Source organism: Felis catus, chromosome A2 (genome assembly GCF_018350175.1).
Source record: "Felis catus isolate Fca126 chromosome A2, F.catus_Fca126_mat1.0, whole genome shotgun sequence".
Taxonomy (NCBI): domain Eukaryota; kingdom Metazoa; phylum Chordata; class Mammalia; order Carnivora; family Felidae; genus Felis; species Felis catus.
Window position 1 is genome coordinate 60,012,565 of NC_058369.1, and position 19,827 is coordinate 60,032,391.

Here is a 19,827-nt window from a genome sequence, read left to right on the forward strand (position 1 = left end):
GTTCGCCCATTGCTGGCTCAACAGCCCCTGGTTCAATGAGGAAAATAGACCACCATGGATACATATTATGGAATGCAGAATACATTATAGGGTTCAGACATTATGCAATTGTGGGAGAAGCTGGGAAGAAAGATATAGAAAAGAGAGTTAAAGAAAGTCATTAGATGGGCTCCAAGAACCACTGAGGGACAAGATAGAGCCTCTCAGGAACCTAGAGAGCCAGTGTCCCCAGCTGCCAGAGAGGGACCACCAAGAGCTGGTGGCAGAGTCTGTAGGAAGCTGTCACCTTTTGTTCAGACACTTCCTTAGGTCCACAGACAAGAATCTGGTGGTGGACCAGGCTGCTGGGAGTGAGGCTGAGCCTTGTGGCACCCCACACTTGCCTTTTGCTCATGGCTGTCCTGAGGACCTCTGGGGTGACTTTGGTTGCTTCACTGCCTTCCCTGCCCCTGGTACTTTCTGGGGACAGGATGCTGGAGGCAGAGGTACAGCTCAGCAAAGTTGACAGTGAACAATCCCACTCAGTTCTCACTGAGCTTTCCAAATGGCATGCTCAGGTGATAGTTACTTTAGGGTTTTATGACATGGCCACATCACATGCAGGTGACCTTGTCTGGTAGAATTGGAGGGGTTTGGGGCTGATCAAGGGAAAAGATAGGACTATGAGAAGTAGAAACACAATACAAGCTTCAGGAGGCATCACTCCCATAGTGGGAGACCCTCCAGAGACTATAGTGGGGGGTCTCTACTCAGAATGGGAAGAGTGCAAAGCAACTCTTGGAGGTTGGGGGATCAGAGGGGGGCGGGCTCCCATGTCCTGGCAATGCTGCTCAGCAGCAGAGCAGGGATCTTTGGGTCAGAGGGCTGGGAAGGCAACAGCTGTAAGTGCATAGTCCATCTCTCCAATGATAATAGCTGTCAAGTGGGATTCCCAGGGGATGTAAAGCAAGACTTTAAATAGCTAAAAGTCTGCTTGTTTGGGCTATGTTTAAAATAATTGGATACCTAAATGTGTATCCAGCAAGCTTTTAAGCTGACAGGTCTCACCCTGCAGTGAAGAACCTAGGGGCCAATACACAGAGACCATCTTTGGCTTATTTATTTTTTTTAAGTTTTTTAATGTTTATTTTTGAGAGAGAGAAAGAGACAAGCAAGGGAGGTGCAGAGAGAGAGGGAGACAGAATCCAAAGCAGGCTCCAGGCTCTGAACTGTCAGCACAGAGCCCAATGTGGGGCTTGAACTCGCAAACCTCAAGATCATGACCTGAACCAAAGTTGGATGCTTAACCAACTGAGCCACCCAGGTGCCCCTGGCTTATTTATAATATAGATTTATACCTGTGACACATCTCTTTTTCTAGTTGATAGAAGCCTAGTCTTTGAAATGCCACAACATGGTGTTTCATTATTTGGTCTATAATCCTTCTCAAAAAGTTATTTACACCTTTGCTGTTCTTAACTAGAGAAGTACCTGGGTGTGTCACTGTGTCTGAAGTAACCATGTGGCTATGCCACTAAATTGCTCATGTCTGTTCAGCCCACAGTTTCACTCACAAGCCTTATGCTACATACTGACTGTGTGCCCAGGGGGTGTAGGAGGTCCAGTAGGGAGCAGGAGACCAAATCCTGTCCCAGGCCTCAGGGAGAGGCAAATAGTCCTGGAATACTCAACTAAGTGAATAACTGTAACAGTCATGCAAGGTTTGAAGAAAGGTAGAGGTTGCTATCAGGACACTGGAGGGATATGTTATTAGTGTAGAGAGGGCAGGAATTAGGGTTGGCTTCCCAGGGAGAGTGTGTACTTGGGGTGTTTAGGCCATGCCATGGCTGAGTACAAGTTTGAGAGCCACTCTGGGTCTGTGGCTTCCACCTTCCTCTGGGCACCCTGTTCCCTGGGCACTCTGCTTTTGGGGCTCCTTTATATCAGAGAAGGGGGCACAGTCCTAATTCCCAGGCTGCCCATAGCAGCACACCCACCAGAATCACAGGAGGGCAACTGGATTTCAGAGAGCTAACAAGGAGAGCTATGTAGATGAACCTTCCCTTGAATCTCTCCCATCATCTCCCCTCCCCCTCCCCTCAGATACCATCCTTGGGGGCACACTCCACTGGATCAGCTGGTGCTTGAAGCTGGACATGCTTTCCCCTCATCAAGGTTGTCCAGAGACAGGGTGACCTTTTTGGATGGTGACCTCCTTACTGCAGAGGCAGAGGGACTGCTTTTGCAGAATCATGTGTGTTATTATAAAGTAGTTAATGCATCCATATTTTATGAAGGAAGAAAGGAAAAGAGAGGAGAGGAGAGAGGGACAGAAGGGCATCATCCTCATACCCATCCAGCAAAGTAAACCTTACTGTCCCATCTCACAGATCAGAAAACCGAGGTCAGCACATCTGAGTGTGACAGAGCTGGGAGTGCAGGGCAGAGGTGCTTGTTCATTGAAGAAGGGCCTCAAAAGAATAAGCAAGACTGGTCCTGACCTGAGCCCATCTCCCTCCCCTTCTCCACCCCTTGCCCAGGTTGGCAGACCTCATGGAACAGCACCAGGAAGAGCTGGCCACCATCGAGGCTCTGGATGCAGGCGCTGTCTACACACTGGCCCTGAAGACCCACGTGGGCATGTCCATCCAGACCTTCCGCTACTTTGCTGGCTGGTGTGACAAAATTCAGGTGGGGCTGAGGCTCTTACCCACCAAGTGAGAGCTCACACAGGCAAGCTGGGCTCAGCAGGAAACTGTAGGGCAGTGTGTTAGCCTACATACTGCAAAAAAAATGACCCAGTTTATTGGTTTAAAACAACCCATCAGCTTACATTTCTGCAGATGGGAAGTTCAGGCAGGCTTGGCTGGGTTCCATGCTAGGATTTCACAAGACCAGTGTCTAGGCTGGGCTTTATCTGGAGCTCTGGGGAGACCCTGCCTGCAGGCCTGTTCAGGTGTTGGCAGAACTCAACTCCTGTTGTTGCAAGACCGAAGGTCCAGGTCCTTGCCAGCTTCTGGCCGAGGCTACTGCAGGCCTCACTCTGGCCTTTGCCACCGCCCACCCCCCCTTGCCTTTCTCAGGCTAGGCATCCCTCTCTCTTAAACTGGAGAAAACTCTGCCTTTATGGAGGTTCCCGAGGTCATGCTGGGGCCATCTGCATCATCTCCCTATCCTCAGGTCAACTGTGCCATTCCACATCTTTGCAGAAGGGGTAGCTCACCATCTCCTGGATCCCAGGGATCAGGATGTGACCTTGGAAGCCATTTCCAGTGGTTTGCCCACCAGAGGCAGGGATGGGTCAACCCTTCCTCAGAGATATACATTACCAACAGGTTCACTGTGGTCTCTGCCAGAAATGGGCTCCACGCCTCCTATCCTCTCCATGGGGCTGAGAGGTGCAGGTATGATGGCAAGCCCAACTTCTGCTCCTCCTTCTACTGTTGCATCACTGTTGGCTGGAGCCGGTCCCCACCTGGGGCCTCCTGGGCCGGCATAGTCTCTAGAGACAACTTGGCCCCCCACCTCCTCCCTTGTCTGCCCCAGTGTCAAAGCCAGAGGCCTTACCTGTACCAGGACCAGTTTCTTGTCTGAGGATTCTGCCAGTCTCAGTGCAGGAGGCACCTTGCCCCTGATGGCTGCCTGCTCCACCTGTACCTGAAGTCCTCAGATACCCCTGTTGTACATAATCTGGAAGGTTTGTGTCTCTTGCCTGTCTCAGTCATGGGGGTTTCAGGATGCAGACAAGACCCTGTTCCTTTCTGAGCCCCAAGCACAGTCTGGCTGCCCAGGGGGAAGGGGGAAGGAAACAATGGAGCCCCCTATCAGTGACTCCCCTTGTTTGTTCCAGGGCTCCACCATCCCCATCAACCAAGCCAGACCAAACCGCAACCTGACCTTGACCAGGAAGGAGCCTATTGGGTGAGTCACAGCGTTGGGCGAAGACACGCCACACATTAGGCACTTTTCACGCAATTTGTAGTGTGAGCACTCATCCTCTTTTTACACATCTATCGAATGCTATTTATTCACTAATTACTACATGCCATACATTTCAGGTGCTGGATATACAACAATGATCGAAACTGATGAGAATGCCTGTCCTCAGGGGACTTATATTCTAGAAAATAAAACAGCTTTCACGTCTAAAGTAGCTGCTCTGTGCCAAGCACTGTTTCAGTGGCCTTATAAGTATAATTTTACTTAATCCCCACAATAGCCCTGTATCAGTCAGGGTCATAGTGGGAAACAGAGGGTACACCTGAAAAATTTTATCTGCAAAGAGTATAATAATGAATATGCATAAAAATTAAGAACTACACAGAACCAAGGAGCAGTGTAAAAATAATAGAGAAATAGACAAGGATAGGAACCAGTGCTCAACAGGAGACAGACACCTGCCCAATCAACATAGAAAAGACTAGGAATTGGGGAAATTATGTTAAACCCAGACGTGAGGGGCCTTGCCTCACCATCAGATGGTCCAAAGGCCTAGGGAGAGAGAAGCCTCCTTACACTGCCTTTTGGGGTGGGGGGGGGGGGGGAGGCGGGCAAAGGATCCACCTTTGTGAAAGGCAACGTGGCAGTGCCTATTCAGTCCCCAAATGTACCCCATCACAGGCATAACTATGGTGGCTCACTGACACAGGTGCACAAGGAGACAACCCCAAGAGCACTCACAGCAGCTGTGCTGGGGCCTTGACAACAAAACCCTGCACAACCCATGCTGAACACTGCAGCCTCCTAACCAGGGCATGGCTTGTGGCTGTGTGAAGGCATGGGACAGAGCTATGGGGACCATGAAGAACAGCTCCAGGAGAAACTTGTTTGAGGGAATCACACTGATGAATGCCCTCTAAATCATCAAATGTGCATCAGAGGCCCAGAGTGGTCAGCACCCAACAGGCATTCCCACCTACCCTGTGCCCCTTACAAGCGTGGGGCCTCTGGGATCCACCAGCAGGGACCTCACATCCCTGTGGATGGTAGTCAAGGGCACTCAGCTTCCTTGGGAATGTGGGGGTATGTCAGAAGGAGAATGTGTTCAGATGTCATTTGCATCGACAGAAATGAGTACAGATGAACACACCAGGTCCTGAAGGACAGGCCTGCTGGTGAGGGCAGCCCCTGTTGGGAGAGTGGGCTGTGGATATAGGAAAACCCTGTCCTGTAGCCCCCAGAGAGGGGGCAGCCTGGGAGGGAAGTGGCACTGAGGGCAGGGGTTCCCACCCAGCCTTTCCCCCAGAGGACACAATATGTAGACAGTGCCCCAGGATAGGCCCCCACAACAAGGAACTCCCCTGCCCAGGTGTCAGAGTGTAGAGTGAGAGCCCTGCATAGCCCATGTGCTTGGAGCCCCTTACTTGGGCGCAGGCCTGAGAAGGGCTGGGCAGGGGGACCAGGGCCCACCTGGCTGCCAGTCACAGGAATTTGCATGGTCACTGCTCTTCCAGATGCTTCCCGAGGAGTCTGTCCCCATCAGACTGAGGAGGACACTAATGCAGAGCCTCTCAGGGAGTTGGGGGACTGGGAAAGTTGTCCCTATATGGGCGGGTTTATGGTTCTGCTAGAGCTGCCATAACAAAGTACTGAAACTAAGAGACTCAAGCAGCACATATTTGTTGCCTCAGCATTCTGGGGCTGGAAGTTCCAGATTCAGGTGTCAGAGTGTTGGTTTCTTCTGAGGGTATGAGGGAGAATCTGCTCCAGGCATCTCCCCCAGCTTCTGGTGGCTTACTGGCAGTCTTGGGTGTTCCCCAATCTCTGCCCTCATGTTCACTTGGTGTCCTCCTTGTGCATGTCTGTCTGTTCACATGGCTCTGTTTTTTGAAGGACATCAGTCCTATTGGGTTAGGTACACACCCTATTTCAGTATGACCTCATCTTACCTAATTACATCTGGGATGGCCCAATTTCCAAATAAGGACGTTCTGGAGTTAGGATTTCAACTGCGAGTTTTGGGGAGTACAGTTCAGCCATGACAGTGGGACTTCCTGACGTCCATTCTCCTTTGGAGCCCCCACAACCCTGATGACCTCACCCTCTTCCCTGGACAACTCACCGTGCTCCCTCCACCTTCTCATCCTGTTGGGTCTGCTGGGTGTACATGGGGTGGGGAGTGGCTCTCCAGACCCCTGAGTGCACCCTGTTGTTCCCAGGATGGTGTGCTGGTCCCCAGATTGTCCTGACCTCAGCCTTCACACACGCTCTTCCCCTTCCTGGGTTCAGCTAAGTCCTCTTTTGGGAAACATTCTGTGGTGATGATGATCATGAATATGATGAAGAAAACAAGTTAGGTAGCCTGAGCAGTTCTGTGTGGACCGGCTCATTAATTGTCGACACTGATGAAGACAGTGCCCTGGGTTTTACAGGAGTCAGGGGAATGCAGGGCCTCATGCCTGCTGGGACCACATGTGTCATCATTAGGCCCCCCAGGACCATGAGGGGCTTCCCTTTGATGGAGTCTCTGCTCACCCAGAGGCTTTCTCTGGGACCAAGGGGCACACTGATGCTGGGTACCATCTCTTAATACAAAGCAGACAAGCCTTATTAGGCCTCCTCAGCTGACTGCTTCCTTCTCTCCATGGGACTTCACCCTGGCCTCACACCCAAGAGGACCGTCACCGACTTCCTCCTGTCCCACCCGTGTGATCCCACTTCTCTTCCATACTCTCTCTGCCCACCTGGGTGGTCCCTGGCCTTCTCCTTGGCCCTGCCTTCTGTCAACTCCTGCACTGCCTGGTGTCAGGCCCTACTGGACTATCCTTAGACAGGTCTGACAGTTCCAATGAGAAACCATGTTCCCTAATATTTTGCCATGCCAGGAAGAGGGGCTATTGCCACGCTGGACATACTGCCCCATCAGGGGCTGGAAGGCCAGGGGTGAGCTCTCTCAGGGGGACCTTGGGCACCATATCAAGATGCTTGGAGTGGAACGGGTGTCAGGCTTGGGGAGAGGAAGCAGTTGGCAGGTGCAGTCTGGCACCCAGGCTGAGTGGAAAGACGAAGATACACTTCTTTGTACCATAGGGTCTGTGGCATCGTCATCCCCTGGAACTACCCCCTGATGATGCTCTCCTGGAAGACGGCTGCCTGCCTGGCTGCTGGGAACACAGTGGTGATCAAGCCTGCCCAGGTGGGTCTGGATGTGTTCCAGGTGGGGCCTATGGGCTGTAGAGGAGGAAACAGGGCCCTGTTGGGCCCTTTGACCACCTGGGACTGGTTCCTCCTCAAGGGAGGAAAGGAACTACTGATGAGGGCTGGCCTTCTGTGGGCCCAGCTCACAGCAGCAGAGGCAGCAGGCAGCAAGGGTCAATGTGGGCTGTAGGCAGAGTCTGTTCATTCGACCATGGGGTGGCTGAGTCAGGTTAGCCGTGTGTGTACCTGCAGCTGCTTGGTGAGCAGAGTTATTTTCCCACAGATACCAGCCCTCTGGATTTGGGGGAGCAGAAACCCTATTTGGTCCCTTGTCCAGGCCCCATGCTCTGAGACAGCTTTGGTCGCTTATTTGGCCTCAGAGACTGAAAGTCCTGGAGGGAGCAAAGGAGTGGTGGAATTTGTGCACCTGCACCCTCCCCCCCACCACACAGAAGCTGCACAGGTCAAGGTCACTCAGGCAGGCTGGAAGGGCCTGAGCAGGGTCCCCTGGGGATGAGGAACCCCTTGCATGAGCCTCAGCTTCTTCACCTGTATACTGAAAGTAAGAGCCTGTCCCCTGCCTGCCCCCAGGGGTGTTAGGAACTGAAGGCAAGATGCTCCATCATGTGGCTCTGGACAGCGTGCCCAGGTCTCCTGGCTACTTTGGGGAAACTTGGCTCCAAGAAAGTTATAATTTAAAACCCAACAATAGCAACAGCTAGCATTTACAGTATTCACCCTGAGGCAGCATTTTAGTCCATAACAAATTACATGAAAATTAAAAATTTGCACACATTTGCTTGTTTGAGCACGACAACAACCTTCTGAGATGACCCATAACCTCTCACATTACTGGGGGCTTGTTGTGCACAGATCCAGGCAATTGTCCCTGGAAGACCCGGTAACAGGCCTGTGCCCTCCCAGCGCCAGCACCCCACAGATTTGGAGGCTCAGCCTAAGGCCAGGTGGTAGGTGGGACACAACCCAAACTTTACAAGGAAAATTACCTGGGCCAGAAGAGGAACCACTGCTAGCAGGCCAGGGGAGAGGAATGGCCTCCAGCCACGACATGGTAATTAGAATCTCGCACCCACCAGGGAGTTCTGGGCACTGCCTGGCACTGAGGTGCTTCCAGGCAGTCCTGGGACACTGCACTCTTTGAGTGAAGAAGGTATGAATGTTCAGGAAGGGGCCAGGCCTGGCCACAAGGCTGGAGCCTGCCAGGAGAAGGCACTAGAAGACACAGGAGGTAGCAGGCCTTACTCCCCACTTTCCACTGAAACTCTGGGGGAAGCTGGCTGGGTTGGCAGTACCCACTATGATGGGGCTTACCCTGGAGGGTCCTCCTGCCATGACTGCTCCTCCCTGCTTGCTACCTTGGCTGCTGGGAGAGGAAGGCCGAGCCCCACTTCCTGGTCCTTCCTGACCCAGTCTTCTTCCCTCCCTCCCCAGGTGACTCCACTCACAGCCTTGAAGTTTGCAGAGTTGACCTTGAAGGCTGGCATTCCCAAGGGCGTGGTCAATATCCTCCCTGGGTCTGGTAAGAGATGTGGACAGGGGCATCTGGAGGTGACAGGGCTCCAGGAAGTCAGAGATGCACTTGGTCAGAACAGGGCTTGCTGCATGATGTGCTCTAGTAGGGAAGAGTGATTGCTGGCCCAGTGATCCAGTGGGGGTGGCCAGCCTGTTGGGGAGATGGCTGTCTCCCACCCTGGGAGGGACCCAGACCTGGAAGGGTTCTAGCTTTCAAATGTTTTCCATTTTTTGTGTGTTGTATATACATGCTCTGGAATAAATTACATATCTTGGGAATTATTATATTTAAGAGACTTTATCTGTAGAACATTCTAGACTTAGAGCATTTAGGGAGGTATTACATGAATTGCTTGTTTAGTTTCTTCTGTGGTTAGTGGTCTAGTTTATTGGAAATGTTGTCCCTTCTGGCACACACTTAAAATACATTGGCATAGAGTCGTATTAATAATTTCTTATAATTAATTCCTTTTTTGATTCTCCTTTTGATTGTTATAATATCCCCTTATACTTTTCACTTTTTCTTTCTCTTTTAAAATTGATTATATTTGTGAAAAGTTCTTGTTCCTGTACTTCCCTCAAAAAACAAACAAAATAGCTCTTGAATTTCCTTACCCATCCCATTACTATTCTGTCTTTTTTTTTCTGCTTTTATCATTTTTATTTTCTTCTCTGTCCTCCTGTGTGCTTTTTTTGGTAACTTTTTGAGTTGAAAGTTTAATTCATTTATTTTTTTTGTCATTTAAAGGAAAGCATTTAAATAGAACTTTGGCAATACCTCATACTTTTTTATTAATATTTTCGTTATTATAAATGTCCCTATTTATTTCCTTAATAGTTTTTGTCTTAAAGTTTGCTTCATCTGATATTAGCATAACTACTCTAGCTTTCATGTGATTCTTGTCTGCATAATGTATTTTTTTCATCCCTTTACTTGCAACATATTTATATCTGATGTCTCCTTGGACAGCATATATGTGGATCTTGTTTTGATCCATTGTGACAGTTTGCCTTTCTGACTGGATTGTTTAATCCATTCACATGTACTGTGATTATTGACATAGTGGGTTTGTGTCTGCCATTTTACTTTTTGCTTTCTGTGTTTCCTGTCTTTTGTTTCTATTTCTCTTTTATGGCTTTCTTTACATTAGTGAATATTTTCTAGTGTAACATTTTAACTCTTTTAATGATTTTTTTCACAATAGAAATTTTAGTTATTTTCCTACTTGGTTTCTCTAGGATTTTATCAGAAAATACTTCAGATTTATGCTAATTTAATTCCAGGGAAATATACAAATACTATTCCTAATAGCTCTATTACGTCTGTGCTGTTATACCACATATTTTTGTGCACACATCACATTGATATACATTACAAACCCAATAGTATGCTGCTATAATTTTATATAATTTTATGTCTATGAGAGAAGTTAAAGAGAAAGGGGAGCAAATATATAATTACGTAGTTTGCTATATTAACCTTATTTACATTTCTGGTTCTTTTCATTTGTTCCTCTTGTTGAGTTACTCTGGTAGCTCTTCCTTACTCCTTTTCAGTTTTGCTCCCACCTACCTCTTTTCTGCTATTATTGTCAAATATATTTCACTTATATTTGTTGTAAATCCAACAATACAATTATATACACATTGTTTTTATACAATTGCTTTTTAAATCGGTTAAGAAAAGAAAGAAAATATACATTTAAGCTGTTTTTTATAATTATATAATTACCTTTCCTGGTGGTCTCTGATGGATTACTGTCTGAGTCACTTGCTTTCAGCTTGAAGAACTTCCTTCAGTATTGCTCACAAGGTGGGTCTGCTAGCAACAAATTATCAAAGTTTTTGTTTATCTGGACATGCCTTTATTTTTTGCTTTTATTTTTTGAAAGATAACTTTGCTAAATATGAGATTCTTGGTTGACAGTTTTGTTCTTTCAGTGTTTGGAATGTATCATCCCACTACCTTCTGGCCTCTTGTTTCTGATGAACAATCAGTTGTTTCTGTTAATCTTATTGGGGTTCCTTTATAAATGATTAATCATTTTTCTCTTGATACTCCCAAAATTTTCTTCTTTATTTGTTTTTCACTATTTTTTACTAAGATGTGTTTGAGAGTGGATCTCCTTATGGCCATTCTACATTAAGCTTCATGGATTGAGCTATTTACTGAACTTCATGGATTTTTAGACTAATGTTTTTCCATCAAATTTGGGAAGTATTCAGCTGTTATTTATTTTAACGTTTTTCTCTGCTCCTTTCTTTCTCTCTTTCTGTAACTCCCATTATGCATATGTTGGTGTGTTTAATGGTAACCCATTCCTTTCTGAGGCTCTTTTCATTTAAAGAAATTATTTTTCTCATTTTTAGATTGCATAATGTCTATCTTAAAGTTCACTGATTCTTCTGCCAGTTCAAACCTACTGTTGAGCCACTCTAGTGATACTTTTATTTCAGTTACTGTACTTTGTAATTCAAGAATTTCTATCTGGTTCTTAAAAATATTATTGGGGGAGGGGCCAACATGGTGGAGAAGTAGGAGGAATCCATACTTCCCACGTCTCTCAAACAAAGAAGTGTAGAAGCCGAAGGACTTTGAAAACACCAGAGCCTGGGAGGAAAATAGACTGAAACTACAAGGAAGAAAATGGGAAAGCTGGAAAAAAGATAGATGGGCATGGAGGGGAGGGACCCCCTTCTGTGCAGAGACAAAGGGAAGAGAAAGAGTGGCTAGGGAAGTGCAGGACTGTATCTAGACAGGAGAAAGACCTCGGACTGAGACTGAGAAGGATTCGATCTCTAATTATGGGGCTTTCTTCCAACTGGAGCCGGCTCCCTGCTCTCGCATCTGGGGAGGAGGGGAGCCAGGCCTGGGTGCTGTGGTAGGTCAGAGGCTCAGTCCGCAGTTGGAAAAAGTGGTTCCCTCCCTAAAGGGTTGTGTGATAATACAGAACCTGCCTGCGTCCGCCACCCCTGGGCACAGTGGCTGGGCCAAGCATGCGGTCTACAGGAGGAAAAGGTGGCCATCTCCCTGGAATGCTGTGGGAAAAGACAAAGGCTGCCTGTGTCCGCCACCCTGGGGGGTTCCCGGTGAAGGCAGCAGCTCTCAGTCTGCAGTAGGAGAAGGTGGTCCTCCCTGAAATGCGGTGGCACAAAGCCAGCCGGGACCACATATCGGACCACACTGAAAGGCACTTCCCCAGTGCCAGAGTGCATGGAGCGGGACTTTGCATGCTAGCCAAGTGCAGGGTCAGGGGAGTTGGTGGAGCAAGAAGGACCACCTCATCTGCACTCTTGTCACAGTGAAGACAACTCGAACTGACTCCATGGGGTCTGGCTCCATGGAGAAGAGACTGGGGCATCACCATTTCCCCCCCACACCAACACCACCACCAAGGCTGGGCCTCAGGGATCACTCCCGGAGTCCTTAGTGGAGGTGGGTCCTGATTACACAAAACCACGCCCCTTTGCACTGGGTAACTGTGTATTCACTGGAGCTGCACGGATCCTACAAACAGCTACTCCCGACAAGCAATGCATTACCTGGATTAACTCTAGGTCCACTCTGCATATATAGATATATTCTCCTCCCCCACCATTTCTCTTCCTTATCTCTTCTCTCCCCTAGGCTGGTTACTCTGGTTATTGGTGTGTCTAAACAGACATATTTAATCCATTGTCTTGATACATGTTCTACACCTGCTTCTTTACACTCCCTTCTCCCTCTCTGGAATAATCAAGCCATAAGTTTCTCTGTCTGGGTGACTTTATCCTCGTTTTGTTTTCCTTGTCTCATTCTTTATTTTCCCTTCTCTCTGGATTAAGCCTTTTAGTCTCTCTGCCTAATCAATGTTTATTCCTCCCCCCCCCCACCACCCCGCTCCTGTTGTTTCTCCCTTTGTATGTGCTCTTCCATCAGCACCACCTCCATCCTTTCCTTTACTTGTAGTTGGTGTTTTGTTTTTTCTTTTTTGTCTTTAGTTTTTTGTTTTTGTTTATTTGTTTGTTTGTGTTATTTGTTTGTGTGTTTGCATGTTTTTGTCTCCTGTTTGTCTATCTGTTTTCCTTTACAGGGCTACTCCAAGGAACAAATCAAAGCACACCTGGTGGAGGGTCCATATTATCACTATGAATAGGGTACTAAAACAACCAAAGTCACAACAACAGAGAGCAAGTAACAATCCCCGAAAAAACTCCTGAAGGGCCAGGCCCTGGACAGTGTATAACCTTCATTTAATATAGCAGTGCTCTCAGATGTAGAGCACACAAGCTTTTAAAATACATCAGGGGCAGAAAACTAGCCAAAATGACGACATGGAAGAATGCTCCTCAAAAGAAACTCCAGGAAGTAGTGACAGCTAACGAATTGATCAAAGCCGATTTAAGCAATATAATGGAACAAGAATTTAGAATAATAGTCATAAACTTAATCACTGGACTTGATAGGACAGCAGAGAATCTATTGCTACAGAGATTAAGGGACTAAAAAATAGTCATGATGATTTAAAAAATGCTATAAATGAGGTGCAAAATAAAATGGAGACAGCCATAGTGCAGATTGAAGAGGCAGAGGGGAGAATAGGTGAATTAGAAGATAAAACTATGGAAAAAGATGAAGCTGAGAAAAAGAGATAAAAAACCCAGGAGTACGAGGGGAGAATTAGAGAACTAAGTGATGCAATCACATGGAACAATATCCATATCATAGGAATTCCAGAAGAAGAATAAGAGAGAGAAAGGGGCTGAAGGTGTACTTGAACATATCATAGCTGAGAACTTCCCTGATCTGGGGAAGGAAACAGGCATTGAAATCCAAGAGGCACAGAGAACTCCCTTCAGACATAACTTGAATTGGTCTTCTGCATGACATATCATAGTGAAACTGGAAAAACACAAGGATAAAGAGAGAATTCTGAAAGCAGCCAGGGATAAATGGGCCCTAACAGGTAAAGGTAGAATATAAGGGTAGTAGCAGACTTATCTAATGAAACTTGACACGCCAGAAAGGAATGACAGGAAATCTTCAATGTGATGAACAGGAAAAATATGCAGCCAAGAATCCTTTATCCAGCAAGTCTGTCATTCAGAATAGAAGGAGGGATAAAGGTTTTTCTCAAACAAAAACTGAAGGAATTCATCACCACTAAAGCAGCCCTACAAGAGATCCTAAGGGGGATTCTGTAAGTGAAATGTTGCAAGGACCACAAAGTACCAGAGACACCAAGCATGAAGCCTACCAACATCACAGTGACTCTAAACCCATATCTTTCTATAATAACACTGAATGTAAATGGACTAAATGCTCCAACCAAAAGACATAGGGTATCAGAATGGATAAAAAAAAAACCCACAAGACCTATCTATTTACTGTCTACAAGAGACTCATTTTAGACCTGAGGACACCTTCAGATTGAAAGTGAGGGGATGGAGAACTATATTACACTACTGGAAGTCAAAAGAAAGCTGGAGTGGCCATACTTATATCAGACAAAGTAGACTTCAAATTAAAGGTTGTAACAAGAGATGAAGAAGGGCATTATATAATAATTACACAGTCTATCCATCAGGAAGAGCTAACAATTATAAATGTCTATGCACCGAATTCGATAGCACCCAAATATATAAAACAATTACTCATAAACATAAGCAACCTTATTGATAAGAATGTGGTAATTGAAGGAGACTTTAATACTCCACTTAAAACAATGGATAGAACATCTAGACAGAGAATCAATAAAGAAACAAGGACCTTGAATGATATATTGGATCATATGGACTTGACAGATCTATTTAGAACTCTGCATCCCAAAGCAACAGAATATACTTTCTTCTTGAGTGCACATGGAACATTCTCCAAGATAGATGGCATACTGGGTCACAAAACAGCCCTTACCAAGTATAAAAGAATTGAGATCATACCATACACACTTTCAGACCACAATGCTATGAAACTTGAAATCGACCACAGGAAAGAGTCTGGAAAACCTCCAAAGCATGGAGGTTAAAGCACACCCTACTAAAGAAAGAATGGGTCAACCAGGAAATTAGAGAAGAAATTAAAAACTATATGGAAACAAATGAAAATGAAAAGACAACAATCCAAACACTTTGGGATGCAGTGAAGGCAATCCTGAGAGGAAAATACATTGTAATCCAGGCCTATCTCAAGAAACAAGAAAAATCCCAAATACAAAATCTAACAGCACACCTAAAGGAACTAGAAGCAGAACAGCAAAGACACCCCAAACCCAGCAAAGAGAGATAATAAAGATCAGAGCAGAAATAAACAAGAATCTAAAAAACAGTAGAGCAGATCAATGAAACCAAGAGTTAGTTTTTGAAAAAATAAACAAAATTGATAAACCTGTGCCAGGCTTCTCGAAAAGAAAAGGAAGAGGACCCATATAGATAAAGTCATGAAGGAAAATGGAATTATTACAAACAATCCCTCAGAAATACAAGCAATTGTCAGGGAATACTATGAAAAATTATATGCCAACAAACTGGACAACCTAGAAGAAATGGACAAATTCCTAAGCACCCACACACTTCCAAAACTCAAACAGGAAGAAATTGAATATTTGAACAGACCCATAACCAGTGAAGAAATTGAATCAGTTATCACAAATCTCCCAATAAATAAGAGTCTAAGACCAGATGGCTTCTCTGGGGGATTCTGCCAGACATTTAAAGCAGAAATAATATGTATCCTTCTCAAGCTGTTCCCAAAAATAGAAAGGGAAAGAAAACTTCCAGACTCATTCTATGAAGCCAGCATTTCTTTGATTCCCAAACCAGGCAAAGACCCAGCAAAAAAAGAGAACTACAGGTCAATATCCCTGATGAATATGGATGCAAAAATTCTCAACAAAATACTAGCAAATCGAATTCAACAGTGTAAAAAAAGAATTATTCACCATGATCAAGTGGGATTCATTCCTGGGCTGCAGGGCTGGTTCAATATTTGCAAATCAATCAATGTGATACATCACATTAATAAAAGAAAAGATAACAACTATATGATCCTGTCAATCGATGCAAAAAAAAGCATTTGACAAAATTCAGCATACTTTCTTAATAAAAATGCTTGAGAAAGTCAGAATGAAAGGAACATACTTAAACATCATAAAAGCCATTTATGAAAAGCCCACAGCTAATATCATCCTCAATGGGGAAAAACTGAGAGCTTTCCCCCTGAGATCAGGAACATGACAGGGATGTCCACTCTCACCGCTGTTGTTTAACATAGTGTTGGAAGTTCTAGCATCAGCAGACAACAAAAGGAAATCAAAGGCATCAAAATTGGCATGGATGAACTCAAGCTTTCACTTTTTGCAGATGACATGATATTATACATGGAAAACCCAATAGGCTCCACCAAAAGTCTGCTAGAACTGATACATGAATTCAGCAAAGTCGCAGGACACAAAATTAATGTACAGAAATCAGTTGCATTCTTATACACTAACAATGAGGCAACAGAAAGAGAATAAAAGAAACGTATCCCATTCACAACTGCACCAGGTATCACAAAATACCTAGGAATAAACCTAACCAAAGACGTAAAAGATCTGTATGCTGAAAACTATAGAAAGCTTATGAAGGAAATTGAAGAAGATACAAAGAAATGGAAAAACATTCTGCGCTCATGGATTGGAAGAATACATTGTTAAAATGTCAATGCTACCCAAAGCAATCTACACATTCAATGCAATCCCAATCAAAATTGCACCAGCATTCTTCTCAAACCTAGAACAAGCCATCCTAAAAATTGTATAGAACCACAAAAGGCCCTGAATAGCCAAAGTAATATTGAAGAAGAGGACCAAAGTGGGAGGCATCACAATCCCAGACTTTAGCCTCTACTACAAAGCTGTAATCATCAAGACAGCATGGTATTGGCACAAAAACAGACACATAGACCAATGGAACAGAAGACAGACTCCAGAATAGGACCCACAAAAGTATGGCCAACTAATGTTTGACCAAGCAGGAAAGAATATCCAAGGGTAAAAAGACAGTCTCTTTAACAAGTGGTGCTGGGAGAACTGGACAGCCACATGCAGAAGAATGAAACTAGACTACTGTCTTACACCATTCACAAAAATAAACTCAAAATGGATGAAGGAGCTGAATGTGAGACAGGAAACCATCAAAACCCTAGAGGAGAAAGCAGGAAAAAACCTCTCTGACCTCAGCTGTGGCAATTTCTTGCTCGACACATCTCCAAAGGCAAGGGAATTAAAAGCAAAAGTGAACTATTGGGACCTCATGAAGATAAAATGCTTCTGCACTGCAAAGGAAACAATCAACAAAACTAAAAGCCAACCGAGGAATGGGAAAAGATATTTGCAAATGACATATTGGACAAAGGGCTAGTATCCAAAATCTATAAAGAGCTCACCAAACTCCACACCTGAAAAACAAATAATCCAGTGAAGAAATGGGCAGAGGACATGAATAGACACTTCTCTAAAGAAGACATCCAGATGGCCAACAGACACATGAAAAGATGCTCAATGTCACTCCTCATCAGGGAAATACAAATCAAAACCACACTGAGATACCACGTCCCCCCAATCAGAGTGGCTAAAATGAACAAATCAGGAGACTATAGATGCTGGAGAGGATGTGGAGAAATGGGAACCCTCTTGCACTGTTGGTGGGAATGCAAACTGGTGCAGCCACTCTAGAAAACAGTGTGGACGTTCCTCAAAAAATTAAAAATAGATCTACCCTATGACCCAGCAATAACACTGCTAGGAATTTACCCAAGGGATGCAGTAGCACTGATGCATAGGGGCACTTGTACCCCAATGTTTACAGCAGCACTTTCAACAATAGTCAAATTATGGAAAGAGCCTAAATGTCCACCAACTGACGAATGGATAAAGAAAATATGGTTTATATATACAATGGGATACTACTTGGCAATGAGAAAGAATGAAATATGGCCTTTTGTAGCAATGTGGATGGAACTGGAGACTGTTATGCTAAGTGAAGTAAGTCATACAGAGAAAGACAGATACCATGTTTTCACTCTTATGTGGATCCTAAGAAACTTCACAGAAGACCATGGGGAGGGCAGCGGAAACAAAATTTACAGAGAGGGAAGGTGGCAAACCATAAGAGACTCTTAAATACTGAGAACAAATTGAAGGTCGATGGGGGGTGGGGGAGAGGGAAAATGGATGATGGACATTGAGGAGGGCACCTGTTGGGATGAGCACTGGGTGTTGTATGGAAACCGATTTGACAATAAATTACATATAAAAAATTTTGTTATTGATATTATCTACTTGATGAAGACAAGTGTGGTCTTTATGCATGGTTTCCTTTAGTTCTTTGAACATATATATAATGGCTGCTTTGACATCTTTGTCTGTTGAGTATGACGTCTGGGCCCTCTCAGCTTCTATTGCCCACTTATTTTTCTCTATCCTGTGATAGGTGATGCTTTCCTATTTCTTTGCATGCACCATAGCTGTGTTAAAAGCTGGCACAATTTAGGTAATATCCTCTTCTTCCCTTTGCAAGGTTTGTTTTCATTATTTGCTTGTTTATGTCTTTAATGACTTGGCCAGGCTATTTGAGTGAAGTCTATTTGCCCTGTGGTGTGTAGCCAGTGATGGCACTCGTCAGGGACACAGCCTTGAGCATGGGATGATAGCAGTTTTAGCAGGGCTCTCTATGACTCTCTTTTCCCCTGTTCTCTGTGTTGCTATCTGCCCTTTTGGTGTCATATTCAGCAGTTCAGCTCCACTAACTAGTCTGGTTGCTCTATTGTTTTCAACAATGACCTGGGGCATCAATTGCTCCATGATAGGATCCAATTAAATTTGGACCCCTTTGCAGGGGTAGTTTTTGAGGCCAGACTTTGAGGTTTGTTTCTACCCAGAGGGCTCTCCCCTGGTTCTCTCTGGTAAACTAACTGACCTATGGCTTACCTTAATGCTGTCATAGAGCTATCAGCCTTCTCTTAAGGGCTCATCCCCAAAATATCCGTTGTTTTTGAGAATGCCCTTACAATTCAACCTCACCACACAGTTTCAAATAAAGTCAGTATTTTTTAGAAGCTCTCGGTTCTTACAGAAATCTTCTCCCCCTGCCCCAAATCTCTGAACCTCTGGCACAAGTGATGGGTCCTATGAGGGAGCTGGAATTAGGCAGATGAGGCCCCCTGGTCTCAGCCTGCCACACCTGGGTTAGAGCCTTCTCTTTATGAGTAGGGACTAGGTGGAAGCCATAGTCAGCAAGAATTTAGCCTTTAAAACACAGAGTTGGGGGCGCCTGGATGCCTCAGTTGTTTATGCATCCAACTTCAGTTCAGGTCATGATCTCACGGTCTGTGGGTTCAAGACCCGCGTAGGACTCTGTGCTGACAGCTCAGAGCTTGGATCCTGGAACCTGCTTCATGTTCTGTGTCTCCCTCTCTCTCTGCCTGCCCCTCTTCTGCTCATGCTCTGTTTCTCTCTCTGTCTCGCAAAAATAAATTTTAAAAAATGTAAAAAAAAAAATTAAAGAGTTGGAGGAGGTGAAAAATGGTGAGATGTCATATCCCTGGAGTGGGAAATGGAGGAGAGGAACCCTGCCTTCGTGGCCACACCTGTCTGGGGTAGAGTTTCCATCACCTGGAGGGAGAGAATGGCTCATGCTTGGTTACCACAGACTCTCACTGTTCTTACTGAGATTTAGTAGATTTACTTGAATAAATGTTTCTTCATTTGCTTAAATGGAAGTTTAGGAAATTTTTCAGAGATTGTATATGTTTTTTTTTTTTTGTAAATCATTTTCACCAGTTATTGTTATTTCCCTGGGAATTGTCATACTAGTCTTCAGCAGTGACTCCAACCTCATGCTTTTTGAATTTATTGTGTTCATATTTTTATTATTCTTAAATAACATACAACTGTAGCTTTGATATCTTCTTTGACTGAGTAATACTTTAAAAAATCCAATTGTTTTTTCTTTCTAAAATTCTGTTTCTATGTTTCTAGTTTTATTATGTCATGATCAGAGAATATGGCCTTTGCCTGTTTGTTAGTGCTGCCACAACAAAATACCACAAACTAGGTAGCTTAAGCAACAGAATCATACTGATCAAGTAGACTAGAAATCAGAGAGGAAGGTGTCACTAAGGCGATGCTCCCTCTAATGGCTCTAGAGATGATCCTTCTT

General features: G+C 44.9%; 1 protein-coding gene across 6 annotated transcripts in view; it reads left to right on the forward strand.

Annotated features, from left to right (window-relative positions):
* The window catches only part of ALDH1L1 (aldehyde dehydrogenase 1 family member L1), a 130,460-nt gene that overhangs the window by 86,719 nt on the left and 23,914 nt on the right, over positions 1–19,827 (forward strand). For all 6 annotated transcript variants that reach the window (XM_045052057.1, XM_023250100.2, XM_045052058.1 and 3 more), the window contains exons 13-16: positions 2,520–2,670; positions 3,830–3,900; positions 7,009–7,114; positions 8,569–8,656. In XM_045052057.1, the coding sequence (XP_044907992.1) occupies positions 2,520–2,670; positions 3,830–3,900; positions 7,009–7,114; positions 8,569–8,656 (416 nt within the window). The remainder of the gene's footprint in view (positions 1–2,519; positions 2,671–3,829; positions 3,901–7,008; positions 7,115–8,568; positions 8,657–19,827) is intronic.